Source organism: Pelophylax lessonae (assembly GCF_965119305.1).
Source record: "Pelophylax lessonae genome assembly, chromosome: 7".
Lineage (NCBI taxonomy): Eukaryota > Metazoa > Chordata > Amphibia > Anura > Ranidae > Pelophylax > Pelophylax lessonae.
The window spans coordinates 277,681,080-277,703,124 of record NC_138774.1 but is presented as its reverse complement, the minus strand read 5'-3'; the positions used below and the strand labels follow the sequence as shown (position 1 = coordinate 277,703,124).

General features: G+C 44.8%; 1 protein-coding gene across 1 annotated transcript in view; it reads left to right on the top strand.

Annotated features, from left to right (window-relative positions):
• USP20 (ubiquitin specific peptidase 20) overlaps positions 1-22,045 on the top strand; it is a 99,284-nt gene that overhangs the window by 36,342 nt on the left and 40,897 nt on the right. Inside the window, exons 8-17 of the mRNA XM_082263109.1 lie at positions 826-939; positions 1,479-1,557; positions 1,652-2,003; positions 2,813-2,950; positions 7,936-8,048; positions 10,035-10,207; positions 13,264-13,358; positions 13,680-13,713; positions 13,805-13,850; positions 18,096-18,276. Coding sequence (XP_082119235.1) covers positions 826-939; positions 1,479-1,557; positions 1,652-2,003; positions 2,813-2,950; positions 7,936-8,048; positions 10,035-10,207; positions 13,264-13,358; positions 13,680-13,713; positions 13,805-13,850; positions 18,096-18,276 — 1,325 coding nt within the window. The remainder of the gene's footprint in view (positions 1-825; positions 940-1,478; positions 1,558-1,651; positions 2,004-2,812; positions 2,951-7,935; positions 8,049-10,034; positions 10,208-13,263; positions 13,359-13,679; positions 13,714-13,804; positions 13,851-18,095; positions 18,277-22,045) is intronic.

Sequence of the window (22,045 nt, the reverse complement as noted above, 5' to 3'; positions counted from 1 at the left end):
TTGGAATTGGTTGGTCAAAAGAAAGTCTTTGAATCTTCTATACTCCAAGCCTGGAATTAATTCTTGAGCACCAATTTTAGGAGACATTAGATTAACTGTCTGTGGAGCGGGTCCTAGTCAGTCCATTTTGTATTATTATTATTATTAATTTAAGGTTATAAAATAAAAGCATGAAATGTATTTTTAAATACTTTATACTATTGTCACAGTTACTCCTAATGTAGGTGGTCGACACTATAGCTAGCTTCTGTGTTCTTCACCTATAGCAGCTCTCTTTTCCATAAGGCAAGCAAGCCTCCCAGGTTGCCCCAAGGACTTATAAGCAATCTTTTAGTGCCTGGCCACCATCCCGGAGCAGACGAGAACTGAGCAAAGCAAACAGCTACTTGCGGTTGGTAGACAGGCAAAATTGTTCAAGGACAGCCCAGGTACACAGCACAGCAGGCAAAATAGTCACGGTCAAATCCATAGTCAAAAGGCAGGCAGAGTTCAGTGGGTAGTCTGAGTTCCAATATGAAGTCCTATACAGGGAAATCCAAGCAGCAGGGCAGAAAAAAGGGAGCTTGGAGCATGTGTTAAACGCAATAACACAAGCATGAGACTGCAGGCTTGGCTGGCTTAAATCAGGTTTGGCCTCCACCCAGAGACTGCGTCTGGTAGACAGACAAGGAGAATGCCATAGCCAAAACCAGGATGCTGGAACGTGGAGCAGAAACCCTACATGCTCCTGACAACTAAATATCGAAGCACTTTTCTTTTTTATTTGTGGTGGTAGGTGGGTGTGTGTGCAAAGCATTTCAATATAACTATTCCTTGTCTTTGCAGTCCTCCATTGACTCAGTTCTTTCTAGAATGTAGCGGGTTGGTGCGGACGGACAAGAAGCCAGCACTTTGCAAGAGTTACCAGAAGCTCGTTTCTGAACTTTGGCACAAGAAGCGGTAAGGACGATTCCCTGTTCCTGTAGGCCACACTCGACCAACTGATTGGTCATTCATAGCCTGTAAGCCAATGTGATTGATTGATGTGTCTTTGAGAGTTTCTGTGAATTCAGTATCTGGTAATAACTAGAGTAACTTGGTACTAACTAGTACCAAGTACAGGTAGAGAGATGTCCGTCAATAGTCCCGGCTAGTTGTATTTAGAAATCTTTTTGTTAAAGATCAGTGACCCTCTGGGTAAATTCCATTTTCCATGGTTTGTTAGAGAACAAGGTGGTGGAGCTCTGGATGCTGGTATGGATAGGTATCTCAATTAGGTGTAGAAGCTTCTTAAGGATTCTTCACTGAGGACAGCGAGGAGTGGAGTTTGCAGGAGGACCATTAAAGATCTGACTCTAGGCAGTAGAGAAGCAAAGGTTTAATTGTATGGGGCTTGCAAGGGTTACCTGACATCCAAGCAATGAAGTGGAATGCTGCTTTTGGTGAACATTGTTCGTGGTAAATTTTCTTTCATTTGTTAACTAACTGTACACACTCAGTCCTAGCTACGTGGTGCCCTCAAGTCTGTACCATGGGATAAAGCTGATTAACCCCTTGTTCCGTGGATATGCCCAGCAGGTAAATACCCAAATTCAGCCTCAGATAGAAAAATCTTTTTAGAGATCAAGATGGAACACAGACGTTCATCTGCTTTCTATTCTGGACATTCCAGGACACGCAGGAGTTTCTCCGATGTCTGATGGACCAGTTACATGAAGAGCTGAAGGAACCCCTACCCACTGACAGTCAAGAGCAAGATGAAGAGGAGAGGGAAGTGGAACGTGAGCCTGAACGTGGCATCACAGATGATGACTCCATGACATGTGACTCTGGCGTGGAATCGGGTGACAGGGATGGGGGTGAAGGCTCTCTGGCTGAAATGGAGCTGTTGATACGGGAAGAAGCTGGACGGTCCATCTCTGAGAAGGAAAAACTGAAGGAAAGAAGCCTTTCATACTGCCACCGCAGAACCAGCTCTGAGCAGGCGGATGAGGATGCAGACGTGGACACGGCAATGATACCTGGTAAGACTTGCCTGAAACAGGGTTTCTTCATTGTTCACAAATGTGGCATATTAAGCCTCATACACACGCAACGATTGTTGGCCGTGAATTTTCGGCCAACGTCCGATCCGCCGATTGTCGGCTTGTTAGTATGATACTTCCGACAACCGACTGCGACTTTTCGGCCGAACAAAATCTGGTGTGCATGCTTTAAAATTTTTGTTGGCCGTCAACAGAACGGCCAATTTTCCATCAGTCAGTACAGATTTCGGCAGACAAACATCAGATGAGCAAGACTGGGCATGCTCAGAGAAGAAAAAGCACACAGAAAGTAAACCAGCACATGACATCACTTCTGAAGTTGGTTGTTGTTGGCCGAGAAAATTTGTGTGCAGTCTAGAGCACATTTCAAACAACACTGGACAAAAGACGGCCGATCGGTCGGCCAACAATCGTTGCGTGTGTACGAGGCTTTAGGCACTTAATAAAGAGACTCTGTAATTAATAAAAAAAATAAACTTTTAGTGCACAATCCAGCAGCCTCCAAAACTTTCACTGCGATGGACAGCCTCAGTAGGAAGGGAGGCAAACATCATCACTTTGAGGCAGTGATGAAACTTTGCTCTGTTGTAGGTTTTGGCTTTGGAGGCTGTTGCTGGTATGTGCAGCCACCTCTATGGTTCTTTATATTTACTGAAAGCTCTTATTCTTGTGTGGTTGGACACCATATATTCTACATTGTATTTGTAGTTTAGTAATACTAGAAGTAAAAATAATAATAGAAGGTACAAGCAATTATAACTTCTCCCTTTCTTTTCCTATCCATTTAGAGCCTGACAATGAGGCCTACATGAATTGCTCCTCTCGCCCCTGCAGCCCTCACCCTGCTGAAAAACACCCTAAACTCTCCAGCAGTCCACCCCGTTCCAGCCCCTTGCGTTCGGCACACTCTTATGTCTTAAAGAAAGGTAAGCATGCTTAAATGTCTAAGCTTGTCTAAATGTCTTTCCTTTTGGTGTCCGGTTCACTCCATATTAAGTGTGGGTGAGAGGGTAAAGAAACTCCATAGTGTGATATTGTTTTAAAGGATTTATTAAAATGCAGCAAAGTACTCACTTTTAAAAACAAACAAATCTGTTTCATCCATGAGCACCGAGCTCGTTTGCACATCTCTTCCGGTATAACGAGGCCCTACGCGTTACGTCACTATATGTGACTTCATCAAGGTCCATAAATTGGATGAATTATTCATTCATTAAGTGGGCTTCCATGAATTGCTCCTCTCACCCCTGCAGCCCTCACGCTGCTGAAAAACACCCTAAACTCTCCAGCAGTCCACCCCGTTCCAGCCCCTTGCGTTCGGCACACTCTTATGTCTTAAAGAAAGGTAAGCATGCTTAACAAAGTCCATAAATTATAGGTAATAGGGAACTCTCGCGTTATCACCAAAAGAAAATACAATGACAACCCAAACAGCTGGCAAGCACAGATATATATAAAGTGTCCTTCACAATGTGGCAAAGCTGTGAATATATGGTACAAGAACTGTACAATCTTCAAATGACTAAATAATAATAAGTCTTCTGTGTCAACGCACAGCGAATCCAACATAAAATGTGTTGGTCTTCAGTGCAAAAAAAGACCTGTGGGTGCACAAGCTGCTCACCTTACTGCTGTAAGGTAACCGCATAAAGAAACTATCTCTGTCTAAATGTCTTTTCTTTTGGTGTCCGGTTCACTCCATATTAAGTGTGGGTGAGAGGGTAAAGTAACTCCATAGTGTGATATTGTTTTAAATGATTTATTAAAATGCAGCAAAGTACTCACTTTTAAAAACAAACAAATCTGTTACATCCACGAGCACCGAGCTCGTTTGCACATCTCTTCCGGTATAACGAGGCCCAACGCGTTACGTCACTATATGTGACTTCATCAAGGTCCATAAATTGGATGAATTATTCATTCATTAAGTGGGCTTCCATGAATTGCTCCTCTCACCCCTGCAGCCCTCACGCTGCTGAAAAACACCCTAAACTCTCCAGCAGTCCACCCCGTTCCAGCCCCTTGCGTTCGGCACACTCTTATGTCTTAAAGAAAGGTAAGCATGCTTAACAAAGTCCATAAATTATAGGTGATATGGAACTCTCGCGCTATCACCAAAAGAAAATACAATGACAACCTAAACAGCTGGCAAGCACAGATATAGCAAAAACCCAAGCTATTAAATAAAAAAAGTATGGATGGAGTGTTACGCTGTAAGGCTGGTGTTGTGTTAATGTAATGAATAAAGATCAATGATAAACAAACCAAGGAGTAATAAATTAATCCATAAATGTGCATAAAGTGAAGCAAATTAGGAGTGACTAATATGCTCTTAATTTTGCTAATAAGCAAAATTAATATAAAGTGTCCTTCACAATGTGGCAAAGCTGTGAATATATGGTACAAGAACTGTACAATCTTCAAATGACTGAATAATAATAAGTCTTCTGTGTCAACACATAGTGAATCCAACATAAAATGTGCGGGTCTTCAGTGCAAAAAACACCAGTGAGGGCACAAGCCGCTCACCTTACTGCTGTAAGGTAACAGCATAAACTGTCTAAATGTCTTTCCTTTTGGTGTCCGGTTCACTCCATATTAAGTGTGGGTGAGAGGGTAAAGAAACTCCATACTGTGATATTGTTTTAAATGATTTATTAAAATGCAGCAAAGTACTCACTTTTAAAAACAAACGAATCTGTTACATCCACAAACGCCAAGCTCGTTTGCACATCTCTTCTGGTATAAAGAGGCCCTACGCGTTACGTCACTACACGTGACTTCATCAAGGTCCATAAATTGGGATGAATTATTCATTCATTAAGTAAACCTGTATGAAAAGGTAACAGAAGAGGAAAAACAGGCGACGCTGAATGTAGCAACAAATTCATTACATGACAATGATAATTAGTAACTCACATCATAGTATGCTCATATCCGTGTTCCATAATGTCAACGCTTCCTGTATTCAATCTTCCGTGTCCCGACTGGCCCGCAGCCGGGAGATGACGATGCAGGAAGCTTCACAAAGGAGCTGGTTAGGGCGGAAGCTGCGGTGGACCGCAAGCTCACCGGAACTGACGGAGCATGCGCACTTAGCTCCTTCATCAGACGTCTTACACTGGTGTCCACCCTTCTGGCACAAGCGCCCAACACCCCTTCTTCTGCATGAAAAGGTAAGAAAATTGAAGAGGTAGTGGGTATGGCGCCATACCCACTACCTTTTCAATTTTCTCATATAGACCCTACCTAGGTAGTTGTCTTAGTGGAGGCAGCAGAATCCCACAAAAGCATATAACTAACCATCTCCGCAGAACACCCCAAAACTTCTAGGAAAAGGTAAGACCTGCTTATTTCCTTCTGCCTGATAAAATTTAAAACAAAAATAAACTATTAGAAGGAACATAGAAAAAATACCTTGGATCCCAGCTTCTGGCCATTTTCTGTAGGTGCGGGTGACGTCACTGTGCCCCACCATTGCATTTTGGAAAGGTTGAGTACTGAAAATCTAGCAAGAATGCCCTCTGGCATGATACAGGAGCATGTCCTCATTTTCTTTTTTAATCAGTGATTTTGATCTTGGAGGGGGGGGGGGGGGGGCTGCTTTCATGCAAAGTCCTCTTTAACACTGGGTTTACACGGGCTGAAAGTCCGGCGAAAAGAGATTCGGTTCGGCAAACTTTCGGCCCATGTGTACAGCTCCTCATCCATCAGAATGACAGCATTCTGGAAAACCAGCATCCAATCCACACTCGCAGTGAGCACTGATGACTGTGTTCTTGCAGGGGAGCAGTGCCCCTGTGAGAAAACAATAGGGGAGGCCGCCGCACCAACATTGGATGTGTTAGTACAGCAATTTGTAATTTTTTTTCGTTCAGCCCACTGGGTTAAACAAAAGAAAATGCCTGTGTGTATCCAGCATAACAGTAGAGATATGAGCCAGACAAGGAGTGCAATGTTTTCAGTTGGTTGGCCGAGTCATAGACCTGCATTGATACAGGAGCATATCCTCACTCTCTTTTTTAAGTCAGTGATTTTGACCCTGGGGTGGGATAAGTAGACTGCTTTCATGCAAGGTCCTCTTTAACACTGGGTTCACTCGGGCTGAAACTCGGGTGAAAACAGTCGGTTCGGCAGGAATGAGCCAACTTTTGGCCCATGTGTACAGCTCCTCATCCATCAGAATGACAGCATTCTGGAAGACCAGCATCCAATCAGCACTCGCAGTGAGCACTGATGACTGTGTACCTGCAGTGGAGCACTCCCCCTGTAAGAACACAATAGCTCAGAGGGGGAGACCGCCGCACTAACATTGGATGTGTTAGTACAACGATCTGTCATATTTTTTTTTTCCGCTCAGCCCACTGGGTTAAACGAAAGAAAATGCCTGTAGAAATATGAGCCAGGCAAGGAGAAAGAAATGCCAGTAGAAATCTGAGCCAGGCAAGGAGTGCAATGTTTTCAGTTGGTTGATCGAGTCATAGACCTGCATTGTGAGAAGGAGCAGTAAAGCACAACTGGAATCAGTGGAACATTGAAATGCAGAAAGAAGAGCCTGCCTGTTTAAGGAGCAAATATGGTTGCCACCATGTACATACTGTATGTAATTACAAATTTTACAAAGAAACAACACCTTGAACATTTTACATTACATAGTTACATAATTAGTCAGGTTGAAAAATGACACAAGTCCATCTGGCTCAACCAATAAAAAAACAAAAAACAGTAAATAAAACCCAACCATACAATCCCATATACACAATCCTATACCCGCAGTTGATCCAGAGGAAGGCGAAAAAACCCCAGCAAAGCATGATCCAATTTACTACAGCAGGGAAAAAAAATTCCTTCCGGATCCCCCGAGAGGCAATCGGATATTCCCTGGATCAACTTTACCTATAAATATTAGTACCCAGTTATATTGTGTACACCTAGGAAATAATCCAGGCCTTTTTTAATGCAATCTAGTGAGCTGGCCATAACCTCCTCTGGAGGGAGTCTATTCCACATTTTCACAGCTCTTGAAGAAACCTTTCCGTATTTGGAGACAAAATCTGTTTTCCTCTAGACGTACAGAGTGCCCCCTTGTCCTCTGTGATGACCTTAAAGGGAATAACTCAACACCAAGTTCACTATATGGACTCCTTGTGTATTTATTGATCATATCCCCCTTAATCTCCTCTTCTCAAGAGAGAATAAATTCAGTTCCTCTAATCTTTCCTCATAGCTGAGCTCCTCCATGCCTCTTATCAGTTTGGTTGCCCTTCTCTGCACTTTCTCCAGTTCCCTGATATACTTTTTAAGAACTGGAGCCCAAAACTGAACTGCATATTCCAGATGAGGTCTTACTAATGATTTGTACAGGGGCAAATTTATATATCTCTCTCTCTCTGCCTCTGTTAATACACGAAAGGACTTTGCTTGCTTTGGAAACCGCAGCTTGGCATTGCATGTTATTATTAAGCTTAGGATCTACCAGAACCCCCAGATCCTTCTCCGCTATGGATTCCCCCAGATCCTTCTCCGCTATGGATTCCCCCAGTTCTACTCCCCTTAGTATGTATGATGAATGCATATTCTTAGCCCCCAAGTGCATAACTTTAAATTTATCAACATTAAACCTCATTTGCTACATAGTTGCCCAATGAAACAGTGCACTGAGGTCGGTTTGTAAGTTGGAGACATCCTGTAAGGAAGTTATTCCACTGCAAAGCTTGGTGTCATCTGCAAAGACTGAAATTATACTTTTAATCCCAGACCCTATATCATTTATAAAGATATTCAAAAGTAAGGGTCCACACACTGAACTTTGGGGTACACCACTGATAACCTTAAACGATTAGACATTGAAAAGGCTGCGAATACCCTTTAATAGTTGAAATGATTTGACTTTCTTATTTTGCTTTTACAGCGCAAGTTTGGAGTGGAGGAAAGCGGAAGTCTGAGATCAAATACCGCAGTGTCATCTCCGATATCTTCGATGGGTCCATTCTAAGCCTGGTCCAGTGTCTCACCTGTGACAGGGTATGTGACCTGCTCCTGCTCGCTGAATTGCTCAAAGGTGAAGCTCAACCCACCAGAGTGCTTCCCCAGCATTCAGAAAGTGTTGGCACGCTTCAGATGTGCAGCTAAGTCTCACAACTTCATGATTTTAGCTCATCTAAGAGATTATATAAGTTTCCCTTTATCCATCTAGAACATGTCAGTCTTCACTATGTATGCTTGACAAGTGTACCTTTTAATGCAAGCCTGTGTATGCAGGGCAAAGCAACAGGTTTGCATTAATGCCCCCCTCTCCCTACCGGGAACACGTTATTGCCTCTCCTTCACCCCATGCCGCTGTTCTGCTTAATTACCAGGAGTAATAAAATACACTATATTACCACACGGCTAAGACTATCTTCCCACTTCCATGGGCCAAATACCAAGCATCAGCATTGTTATATAAGAGAAATAGGTTATAAATACATATAAATATGTATTTATAACTCAATATTGAGTTGGCCCACCCTTTGCAGCTAAAACAGCTTCAACTCTTCTGGGAAGGCTGTCCACAAGGTTTAGGAGTGTCTATGGGAATGTTTGATCATTCTTCCAGAAGCACATTTGTGAGGTCAGCCACTGATTTTGGAGAGAAGGCCTGGCTCGCAGTCTGCGCTTTAATTCACCCCAAAGGTGTTCTATCGGGTTGAGGTCAGGACTCTGTACAGGCCAGTCAAGTTCTTCCACCCCAAACTTGCTCATCGATGTCTTTTTATATAGTTAGTCAGGTTGAAAAAAGACACAAGTCCATCTGGCTCAACCAATAAAAAAAAAACAAAAAAAAAAAAAAACAGTAATTAAAACCCAACCATACAATCCCATATACACAATCCTACACCCGCAGTTTATGGACTTTGTGCACTGGTGCGCAGTCATGTTGAAACAGGAAGGGGCCATCCCCAAACTGTTCCCACAAAGTTGGGGGCATGGATGATCAAGTTTGGGATGGGGCAACTTGACTGGCCTGCACAGAGTCCTGACCTCAACCCGATAGAACACCTTTGGGATGAATTAGAGTGGAGACTTCAAGCCAGGCCTACTTATCCAACATCAGGGCCTGACCTCACAAATGCACTTCTGGAAGAATGGTCAAACATTCCCATAGACACACTCCTAAACCTTGTGGACAGCCTTCCCAGAAGAGTTGAAGCTGTTATAGCTGGAAAAGTTGGGCAAACTCAATATTGAACCCTACGGACTAAGACTGGGATGCCATTAAAGTTCATGTGTGTGTAAAGGCAGGCATCCCAATACTTTTGGTAATATAGTGTATGTCCAAATAACAAGCAGCGTCAGAGGCGTAACTAGAACCTTCAGGGCCCCGGTGCAAGAAACCATGAAGGGCCCCCTGGACCCCTGGCACCCTTTACTCTAGTTGCGGGGCCCTTTATTACGGTGAGGGAAGGAAGAATTCTGAAGGGGGGGGGGAGCACAGAAGGGGGGGAACCAGGGGAGCACACAGGGGCCCAGAGACACCAGAGACAGCAGAACACAAGTATACTGGATAGGAGAAGTGTACAAAGGGCAGCGTACAGAGGAACCAATCTCCTCCATTTTCCTCCTGCAGCTAGAGAAGGAAAAAGGAGGACAGTGATTTCTCTACATGCTGCCCCCACCGCCCCTCCTATTCAGGTGTACAGGGGAGCCACATGGGCCCCCTGGAGCATGGGGCCCGGTTGCGATTGCAACCCCTGCAACCCCTGTAGTTACGCCCCTGAGCAGCGTCTATTTCTCTTATATAACAGTGCTGATGCTTGGTAATTGGCCCACGGAAGTGGGAAGATAGTCTTGGCCCTGTGTAGACTTAGAGTGACATAAAACGTACACAGGGATTCCTGTACTCACTTTTGGTGGCTGAACAGAGTGGCAGTGCTCGTGGGGAAGGTGGCATTAAATTAATTGTTGCCTTGTCCTACAATTATTTGGAACTAACTGAAGCAATTAAACTGTGTGTATATTTTTAATCAGGTGTCCACCACCATCGAAACCTTTCAGGACCTGTCTTTACCTATCCCAGGAAAGGAAGATCTGGCAAAGCTTCATTCCACCATTCATCAAAGTGCTGTCTCTAAAGCTGGCCCCTGTGGAGATAGCTACAACTCTCAAGGGTGGCTGGGCTTCCTTATGGACTACATCCGCAGGTACCTTTACCTAAAGCTTATAACAGATCAGTACTTAACACATACTGTGCTGTCTGATCCAAATGCTCCATTGGACTACACATTCAACCTGCCGAGAAATTGTAACCTATGTTGGCACTGTGCAATCATCCTGCTTCCCTGGCTGCAACAAACCTGGTCTTCTAGGAACACCTGATCCTGAAACTGTGCAGGTCATGGATTTCCAACAATTCATTATGGAAATATACTTTCACCAGGACTACCTGAGTCTAGTTATAAATACCCCAGGCAAAACACCCAAAAAACAGTCCCCTTTTCTGAGTCACAGGGCTGTAGTTTCCTCGTGGCATTGTGTATGGTAAAACCACTTGGAAAGAATAATGACTGGTAAGATAGGTTAGGCTCCATACCAAGTCTATAATCCCTGCTTGCTTGGACTGCAAGAGATCATGGAGAGGTTATATAATTCTTGAATTCATCTACACTGAATGAAAATGATGGCTTTACTAAGGCCGGCCATAGACGGTGCGAATTTCTTTCCTGCAACCATGGTTTGCAGGAAAGAAATTTTCATGATTCCCCATCAACACAGACAGCGCTGACAGGGGAATTCCTCCAACCGAGCAATTGTCTGATTCCAGCGGGTGGGCAGCTGTCCCTGCTGGGAGAATACAGTGATTATTGCTAGCAGATTTAGCAGCCTTTAGGGCAGCGGTCACCGAACTGCGGCCTGGAGGCAACATGCGGCCCTTTGCTTGCCTCTATCTGGCCCTTGGGACACTATTACCCCAACTGACAACAATGATGAGGCACCATTCCTCACACTGACGCCATTAATGGGGCACTATTCCTTCCACTGACGCCATCGATGGGGCACAATTCCTCCCATTAAACCAACCATGGGGCACAATTCCTCCCATCGATATCAACCATGGGGCACAGTTTCTCCTGCTAAAGACAATGGGGCAGTATTCCTCCTGCTAAGACCAATGATGGAGCACTATTCCTCCCACTAACACCATTGATACCAACCATGGGGCACTATTCCTCCTGCTAAGACCAATGATGGAGCACTTTTCCTCCCACTAACACCATTGAAACCAACCATGGGGCACTATTCCTCCTGCTAAAGACAATGGGGCACTATTCCTCCCACTAACACCATTGATACCAACTATGGGACACTATTCCTCCTGCAAAAGACAATGGGGCAGTATTCCTCCTGCTAAGACCAATGATGGGGCACTTTTCTTCCCACTAACACCATTGATACCAACCATGGGGCACTTTTCCTCCTGCTAAAGACAATGGGGCAGTATTCCTCCTGCTAAGACCAATGATTGGGCACTATTCCTCCCACTAACACCATTGAAACCAACCATGGGGCAGTATTCCTCCTTCTAAAGACAATGGGGCAGTATTCCTCCTGCTAAGACCAATGATTGGGCACTATTCCTCCCACTAACACCATTGATACCAACCATGGGGCAGTATTCCTCCTACTAAGACCAATGATGGGGCACTATTCCTCCCACTAACACCATTGAAACCAACCATGGGGCAGTATTCCTCCTTCTAAAGACAATGGGGCAGTATTCCTCCTGCTAAGACCAATGATGGAGCACTATTCCTCCCATTAACACCATTGATACCAACCATGGGGCACTATTCCTCCTGCTAAGACCAATGATGGAGCACTTTTCCTCCCACTAACACCATTGAAACCAACCATGGGGCACTATTCCTTCTGCTAAAGACAATGGGGCACTATTCCTCCCACTAACACCATTGATACCAACTATGGGACACTATTCCTCCTGCTAAAGACAATGGGGCAGTATTCCTCCTGCTAAGACCAATGATTGGGCACTATTCCTCCCACTAACACCATTGATACCAACCATGGGGCAGTATTCCTCCTACTAAGACCAATGATGGGGCACTATTCCTCCCACTAACACCATTGAAACCAACCATGGGGCACTATTCCTCCTGCTAAAGACAATGGGGCAGTATTCCTCCTGCTAAGACCAATGATTGGGCACTATTCCTCCCACTAACACCATTGATACCAACTATGGGACACTATTCCTCCTGCTAAAGACAATGGGGCAGTATTCCTCCTGCTAAGACCAATGATTGGGCACTATTCCTCCCACTAACACCATTGATACCAACCATGGGGCAGTATTCCTCCTACTAAGACCAATGATGGGGCGCTATTCCTCCCACTAACACCATTGAAACCAACCATGGGGCAGTATTCCTCCTACTAAGACCAATGATGGGGCACTATTCCTCCCACTAACACCATTGAAACCAACCATGGGGCAGTATTCCTCCTTCTAAAGACAATGATGGAGCACTATTCCTCCCATTAACACCATTGAAATCAACCATGGGGCACTATTCCTCCTGCTAACAACAATGATGGGGCAGTGTTTACTCCCAGTAATACCGGGAAATTTTTTTACCCACACTGACCACAGTTTGGCCCCCCTAAAGCTTGAAGGACAGTAAACTGGCCCTTTGTTGAAAAAGTTTGGAGACCCCTGCTCTAGGGATAATTTAATCTGGCAGGCTGGTTGTACCCAAGTTAATTGATCGATCAACTTGGTCCATGCAGCCTACTAACACACAGTTCAAATCTCGGCCGCTTCCTGCTGAACTGGCCGAGATTTGAACCGTCTATGGCCGGCCTAAGCATAAGTTTGGTTAGGCCTAAGCAGTTTTTTTGAGTTCACTTGGAGAAAAGTGTTACCCAACAGTAACCAATCCGGTGCCAAGCCATCTTTTTTTCCAGACCACGTTCTACTTTGAAGCATAAAACACCAGTTAAAATTATATTGCTTCAGCAGTTGGTCCTCAATTTGAACCCGTTAACACTTTTTACCTGCTGAGCCTGCCCTCTAAAATACATCATGGTCATTTTTAATGCATCTCTTGCTGCTTCAGAGCAGGGAAAGGTTCTATTGAATCATGGAAGCTGACATTTTTATGTTTAAAATTATAATAAAAGGACCAATGAGTGAATAGTTTTGTATGACATAACTTGGTTCTTGGATTTCTTTATACAGGTTTGTGGTCTCCTGCATTCCAAGCTGGTTCTGGGGCCCAGTAGTCACATTGGAGGACTGCCTAGCTGCTTTCTTTGCTGCTGATGAATTGAAAGGTTAGATGCTGGTTTTATTATTGGTAAATATATTGTATTATACCTGGGCATGTATTTAAAAAATACATTAAAGTGTTACCAACCCCACAACAGTCATTTCAGTCTATATATGCAGTAAAGCATGCTTGTTATACTCACTATGAATACTAAGGGGTTACTCTCCTGCATTGTCTAAAAGGCTGTTTGATCTGGTCTTCTCTGATCCTCCCCTTCTTCCACAGTCCCCAATCCATCTCCAGATAGATGGTTCTCTGTACTCTGTAAAATGCTGAGGATAAAGTGTCAGAGCAAAATGATTACATTTCCTTTGTCTCCTCCTAGGTGATAATATGTATAGTTGTGAACGCTGTAAAAAGTAAGTGAACCTTCCACATTGTGTTCTTGTTTAAATGACTACACCTAACAAAAACACGATGGATATCTGTTGTATTTTCTGTTTCCTGAAGGCTACGAAATGGTGTCAAGTATTGTAAAGTTTTACGACTTCCAGAGGTGAGCATTGCTCTTCACACCATGTTCTAGATCTCTGTGTCCTTCACACCATGTTCTAGATCTATGTGTCCTTTACACCTTGTTCTAGATCTCAGTGCCCTTCACACCATGTCCTAGATCCCAATGTCCTTTTATACCACGTTCTAGATCCCAATGTCCTTCACATCATGTTCTAGATCCCAATGTCATTTTATACCACGTTCTAGATCCCAATGTCCTTTACACCATGTTGTAGATCTCAATGTCCTTCACACCATGTTCTAGATCCCAATGTCTTTTTATACCATGTTCTAGATCTCTATGTCCTTCACACCATGTTCTAGATCCCAATGTCCTTTTATACCACGTTCTAGATCCCAATGTCCTTCACATCATGTTCTAGATCCCAATGTCCTTTGTAGATCCCATTGTCCTTCACACCATGTTGTAGATCTCAATGTCCTTCACACCATGTTCTATATCTTAATGTCCTTACCACTACTGTATGTTTTATAACTCATTAAACTATATTTGCTTTTAGAACTACACAATTATCCCTATCTTTAATGTTTAAAAATGTAAATATTTTCAACCCCCACCCTTCCCAATTCCATTCTTTTTTTTACACCATGTTCTGGATCTCAATGTCATCATGTTGTAGATCTCAATGTCCTTCACATCATGTTCTACATCTCAATGTCCTTCACACCATGTTCTACATCTCAATGTCCTTCACACCATGTTCTAGATCTCAGTGTCCTTCACACCATGTTCTAGATCTCAGTGTCCTTCACACCATGTTCTACATCTCAATGTCCTTCACACCATGTTCTACATCTCAGTGTCCTTCACACCATGTTCTACATCTCAATGTCCTTCACACCATGTTCTAGATCTCAGTGTCCTTCACACCATGTTCTAGATCTCAGTGTCCTTCACACCATGTTCTAGATCTCAGTGTCCTTCACACCATGTTCTACATCTCAATGTCCTTCACACCATGTTCTAGATCTCAGTGTCCTTCACACTATGTTCCAAGATCTCGATGTCCTTCACACCATGTTCTGGATCTCAATGTCATCATGTTGTAGATCTCAATGTCCTTCACACCATTTTCCAAGATCCAAATGTCCTTCACACTATGTTCTAGATCCCAATGTCCTTCACACCATGTTGCAAGATCTCAATGTCCTTACCACTACTGTATGTTTTGTATCTCATTAAACTATATTTGTTTTTAGAACTACACTATTATCCATATATTTAATGTTAAAAAAATATTTTCAACCCCCCACCCTTCCCAATTCCATTCTTTTACCTTGGAAAATATAACTATATGGCTGCAGTAAAGGTGCTTATGTACAGTACACATCAGTTATCAATACGGGATGGTTGCTTTAGTCCTAATTTGTGGATAACACATGAATACTCTGCTTCAAACTATCCTGCCCTATTATCACCCATTTTAGTATTTTTTTGGTTGGATGTTTAGTTGTGTTACATGACCACATTAGCCTGTGTATGTGGTTATTGTGTATGTTTTATTTTCTGAGCAATCTGGAAGTTTCTCAGGAGTACTGCAAAACCAGGTCCCACCTATGTGGTCTTATGTAATTTAGTAGTGTTAGTAAAAAAAAAAAAAAAGTACACTTTTTAAGCCTGTATCTGTTTTATACATGTATATACTCCTATACCCCTCTCTTCATGTGTGTGTGTGTGTGTATATATATATAATCTTTGTACGTAGATGGTACTAGCACTCGAGGAATCAAAGCAATCTGTCTAGGTTCCCCACACAAAGTGATATTATCTGTAAGGAAGTTTTAGATGCTCTCAAGCCTTCTACAGGAAAATATATATAAATATGTTTCGGGGGTCACAGCCTGCCTTAAGCAGGCCATACGCACTTCATATTCTTTCAGTCAACCAGTGGGTTGAACAAAAGAAAATTAATCGGATACCCCATCCACAAATTCGAGGTGGATGGGGGAATCCCTCCTGTGGAGCTATTGTATTCTGACAGTGGGGAGACTTTCCACCATCAGCATACACTCATCAGCATCACCGGCTATAGCCAGTGGCACTGATCAAGCTACAATTTTCCAGCAGGCTGGTTGTACAGAAGTGGAATAGACTTCTGTGCAACCAGCCTGCCCATTGATGGATTGAAATTCAGCTGGTTCCTGCTGAACCGGCTGAATTTTGATCCATCTATGACTGGCTTCACTATTTATCTAGATTTCACATTAGTAAGATCTTGGCTTCAAGCAGGGTGCTTGAGCTTTGTTAATGTTTGACCATTCTTCCAAAAGCCTATTTGTGTGGTCAGGCATTAATGTTGGACGAGAAGACTTGGCTCTCAGTCTCCGCTCCAATTCATCCCAAAGGTGTTTTATTGGGTGCAGGCCAGTCAAGTTCCTCCACCCCAAACTCGCTCATCCATGTCTTTATGGACCTTGTTTGTGCACTGGTGTGCAGTCATGTTGGAACCGGAAGGGGCCATTCCCAAACTGTTCCCACAAAGTTGGGAGCATGAAATTATCCAAAATGTCTTGGCATGCTGACGCCCTAAGATTTCCCTTCACTGGAAGTAAGAGACCAAGCCCATCCCCTGAAAAAAAACTCACACCATAATCCCTAGGGATGCACCGAAATGAAAATTCTGGGCCGAAACCGAAAATGCAGGATGCCCTTGGCCAAAAACTGAAACCGAAAATGACCTTTTCCCCCAAATAATTTTAAATTAGATAGAAGAGGGATGTACACCTGTCGCTGCCACCCTGTCACAGTATATGTACTGTGACGGGTTGGCAAGTGGTTAATTTAATTACCAATGGTATTTGTATTATGCAGCATGAGGGGGTTAATGTATTGCCATTGCTGGTCACTGATCCATTAGTGACCGACCAGGGGCAGTTAATTAACCCCTTTGTGCTGCATTAGTGCAACCAGTATCAGTGATAATTAACACTGGTTGCACTGATACTGGTTGCACTAATGCAGCACAAAGAGGTTAATTAACTTCCACTGGTCGGTCACTAATAGATGAGTGACCAGCAGTGACAATACATTAACCCCCTCATGCTGCATAATACTAATACCATTGGTAAGCTGCCTCAGCTCCCCCCCCCCCCACTGCCTCAGCGTCCCCCTCGGCAGTACACCCTCCCCCCCCTCTGCCTCAGCGTCCCTCCCCATCCCAAGGATTCAATCTCCTTACTCTCACTCTGCTGAGTGCTCCTCCGGTGTCCTTCATTCAAAAGACGTACCTCTGGCCGGCGGCCCGCCTCCCTGTGATGTCACTACTACTACGATCTGTGCATGAATTAACTAACACACCTGGCGGGAGGGCGGGCGAGGGGCCGCTAATAGCTATAACTATGTGAGCGCTTCACTTCCCTGTCAGAGGAGATACCCGCATGATAGGGAAGTGAAGCGCTCACTTAGTTATAGCTATTAGCGGCCGCTCGCCCGCCCTCCCCGCCCGGTGTGTCAGTTCATTCATACACATAGTCCCGCTGACAGGGAAGTGAAGTGAAGCACTCACATAGTTATAGCTATTAACGGCTGCTCTCCGCCCTCCCTCCCGCCCGGTCTGTCAGTTCATTCATACACAGATCATAGTAGTAGTAGGGACATCACTGATAGGCAGGCGGCCGGCCAGAGGCGGGACTTTTAAAACCTGCGCTGCGCCCTCCTCCTTTCTCACAGCGGCCATTCATTTCTACATTTTTAACCCATTATCGGCCGAAATGGGATAGGCTCATTTTCGGCTGAAAATTTCGGTGGCCGAAATTTCGGTGCTTCTCTAATAATCCCCCCGTCCCCACCAAATGATTTAGACCAGTGAACAAAGCAAGGTCCATAAAGACATGGATGAGCGAGTTTGGGGAGGAGGAACTTGACTGGCCTGTATAGAGTCCTGACCTCAACCCGATAGAACACCTTTGGAATTAATTCGAGTAGAGACTGTGAGGCAGGCGTTCATGACCATATTCAGTGCCTGACCTCACAAATGCGCTTCTGGAAGAATGGTCAGATATTCCCATAGACACACTCCTAAACCTTGTGGACAGCCTTCCCAGAAGAGTTGAAGATGTTATAGCTGCAAAGGGTGGGCCAACTCAATATTGAACCCTACGGACTAAGACGCCATTAAAGTTGATGTGCGTGTAAGGCAGGCCCAATACTTTTGGTAATATAGTGTATATATGTATATAGATTTTGTACTGTCATTCACAGTATCTTATGATGTTCTTCCCTCAGATTCTCTGTATACACTTGAAGCGCTTTCGCCATGAAGTAATGTATTCCTTGAAAATCAGCAGCCATGTCTCCTTCCCCTTAGAGGGGCTAAACCTGCGTCCGTTCCTGGCTAAGGAATGCGTGTCCCATATCACTACATATGACCTGTTGGCTGTTATCTGTCATCATGGCACAGCAGGAAGTAAGTATATTAAGCTCTACTGGTGAACAAGACACACATTCAAGTCATCCCGTCTCAAAGCCGAGCACTCCAAAACGGTCTTTATGATTAAAAAGTATATAGGCAGAGGTTACCTTCAGCAAAAACACTAAACTTCAAATGAACCTCAATGAACAGGAGATCCAGAGATGTAGGCAGCTCAAATTTTTTGCAATTCTAAACTAAAGTAAAAGTCAAACTTGGCCCCAAAAAAATTTGCAGATAACTTTAGCTGCCTATATATTATTTGCTCTCATATGTAGGAGTCAAAGGAAGGCACTTGGTGCACTCAGAGCTCCATGAGGTTCGGAGTTGCGTTAGTACTGCGATTGTAAAATTGCGCACTTAGCTGTGGACTGTAGTGGATGTTCCATAGTGGAAAGCACACAGTTGGGGGAAAAGTGCTTTTCCCAAGGGGTCTCTCTTACAGCAGCTCAGGATAAGTCAGGCACTTCATCCCTCACCATCACCAATTAGTAAGCGCTGGATCTCTTATGTGTGGGATGTTCCATAGTGCCTGCTAATTCTAGCATGGTAGCCCTTGCTCATCCTAGTGGGTTTTCTCCATGACCACACTCAGGGCTGCTGTTAGCAATCACGGGGCCCCATACAGCCTACCTGACAGGGCCCCCTCCACCCTGGCCGAAAGTGACTGAGGACGTAGATTTATCAGTCCCTTTCTCTACAACCTCAGCTGCACAGATGAATGAGCAGGAAGCCCTCTGAAGCTTCCTGCTCATTCACATACTAAAGTAAAGTAAACACAGTTTACTATGCTTCAGTGATGAGTGGACACAGAAGTGATTGGAACTGATCACTCACTGTGTTAATTCAGGAAAGGAAGGGGCCAGTAAATGACATCCCCCTGTGTGCCCGCAGTAGCTGCCTGCAGGAGAGGAGGGAAGCCATCAGTACTGTGGGGGAAAGCGGGACACAGGGGGGCTCGGACAGCAGAAGTAAGGGGCGCATGTGCTAGAACCAGGGGCGTAACTACAGGGGTTGCAGGGGTTGCAATTGCAACCAGGCCCCATGCTCCAGGGGCCCTGTGCGGCTCCCCTGTACACCTGGATAGAAGGGGCGGTGGGGGCAGCATGTAGAGAAATCGCTGTTCTCCTTTTTCCTCCTGTAGCTGCAGAAGGAAAATGGAGGAGATTGGTTCCTCTGTATGCTGCCCCCGCCACTCCTCCTATCCAGTTCACTTGTTTTCTGCTGTCTCTGGGCCCCTGTGTGCTCCCCTGGTCCCCCCCCCCCACTGTGCTCCCCCCTCTCCTGCCGGCTGCTGCAGGGGATGTGTCACAATAGAGAACCAGGAAGGGGTCGGTAAATATGTAATTTACCAGCTCCTTCCTTTTCTGAATGGAGTCATAGTCAGTGACATTGTAAAAAAAAAATAAAATAAAATGCTAAAAAATAATACAATTAAAATACCAAAAAAAAAAAACTACTGACACCAGTGGGTGAACTTCCAGGATCCAGGTCACTTGCAACCGGGGCCTGGGATTCCACCACTGTGGGGAGGCCCCAAGATGGCAGGAAGGGGGCCCACTGCAGAACTTGTGAAAGGGTCTTGCTGCGGGACAGTAATAAAGTTCCCGCAATGAGAGTAAAGGGCCCCAGGATCAGTGGGAAGAGCCCCAGGCTTGAAGGGAAGGGCCCTGACCAGGGATCCAGGGGGGCCCTTGATGGTTTCTTGCACCGGGGCCCTGAAGGTTCTAGTTACGCTACTGGCTAGAACCATTCCCCCTGCAGTGCATCCGGAGGGAGGGAGAGGAGGAGAAGCTGGCAATGCTGCAGTGGGAGACAGAAGAGGATCAGCGTCTGCAATAAGACAGTACAGCCGGCCCTCCTACTCAGCAGGTGCCTGGCCCCCCCCCCCCTTTTGAACTGAAGGGGCCCGGGCCCAGTACAAGAGGGCTGGCTGTACTGCCTTATCAGCGGCCCTGACCACACTGCCCACAACAGTGCTGATGAATAGACCCTAAAAAGAGGCCCTAAAAGAACATCAACCAACGTATAAAATGTAATATATTTTTTGGCCATGTCACACTCTGATATAGGGTTGCAAGCAGAGATCTGTGAATGAATGAACTACAAGTCCTGAATTCCACTGCCGCGGAAGGACTAGTAGTTCTCAGTTGTGATTATTATAGCCCTTGCAGTACATTGACCGTTCCTTCAGCTCTGTAAGGGTCCTTTCTCACGGGCTTTCAACCTGGCGGACTCCGTTTTGCTCAGCGGGGATCGATCTGTTGATCCCCGTTGAGCAGGCGGGTGACAGCAACATCTCCGCTTACTTTGCAGAGACAGAGCTGTCAGATCCCCACTCTCCTCTATGGGAGATTGGATGAAAACGGACCGCCTGTCTGTTTTCATCCGATCCTATCCGATCTGATCCTCCAGGCGGATGGAAAATAGGGTTTCCACCCGTCTGGAATTCACGGACAGGATCGAATAGCATGTCACCACTGACATCCGCTGCTCCATAGGCACTGATAGGGGGGACCACCAGTCCTCCTGTAGGGGGCCCGGGCACACAGGAGGGCCGCAACAGCACGGGGAATCTGTGTGGTCGGGCAGGGGGACAATTACAGAAGGAAGCCCTGTGCGGCTCTCTGCAGCAGCTGAAAGCCAATTTCTCCCCCTCCTGCCAGCTTTCAGCTGCTGCAGGGAGAGACACAGACACAGGGCATCATTCCTGGATTTGCTCCTCTGACACCGATCACCCTCTCTGTTCTGCCTGCTTCTGATCCCCCTTTCACTGTGCCACCCCACCCCCCTGGGCCCCGTTTCTCTCCCAGAGCACTGCAGGCTTCCCTGTCCTGTAAAAAAATAACAAATTATAAAAAATAATAATAATCGTTTAACATTGTAATAAATAATTTAAGAAAATTGTAAGATAAAATAATTGTAAACATTTAAAAAACAAAATTATAATTTTTTTTTTAATAATAAAAACAATTAAAAAGGTATAAAAAACAATTAAAAAGGGCTAATAACACAGGTTCTCTGTTATGTTTGTGTCTGCTAATAACGATTTTAGTGAAAATATTGTCTTGATATATTCAGGTATTCAGGGGGGGGAGGGCCTGCCAGGGAGGTTGTACGGGGCCCCGTGACTTATAACAACAGCCCTGTTCATAGGGCTGCATGGAGCATCTGATCAGATCCGCCTGAAAAACACACAGGCGGACCTGATCAGAAAGCCTGCATGAAAGTCTGTACCTTGGTAGATCCTGAGCTGAAGGAAGAGTCCAGCATTGCACCCACGATCCACTGATTGCAATGCTCTGCAGGCTCATTTGTAAAACACGCATTTTGCTTGCTACAAATATGGTTGCATTCGTTATTTTGTTTTGTTTGCAAAAGGTGGAGTTAGCCTTAAGTGCCGGTTCACACTAATACAACTTGTCAGGCGACTTGGTCAGCCTGGCAAGTCGTGCACCGTCGCGGTCCATTTAGTAGTACAGGACCGGTTCTAATAGGAGCGACACAAGTCATTCCGACTTAGAAAAAGGGTCCTGTACTACTTCGTGGCGACTTGCATAGACATTCATTATATGAAGTCCGTGCAAGTCGCGCCGAAGTCGTGCTGCACGCGACTTCACAGGTCGCCCCCCTAAGTCGGAGCGACGTAGTGTGAACCGGCACTTAAAGTGAGTTCTAGAAATAGCTGCATAAAACCAATAATCTCCTTTTTGAATAGGAGAGTACTTGTTACAGTGTTTCCTATAAATAAATCAATGCTTAAGTT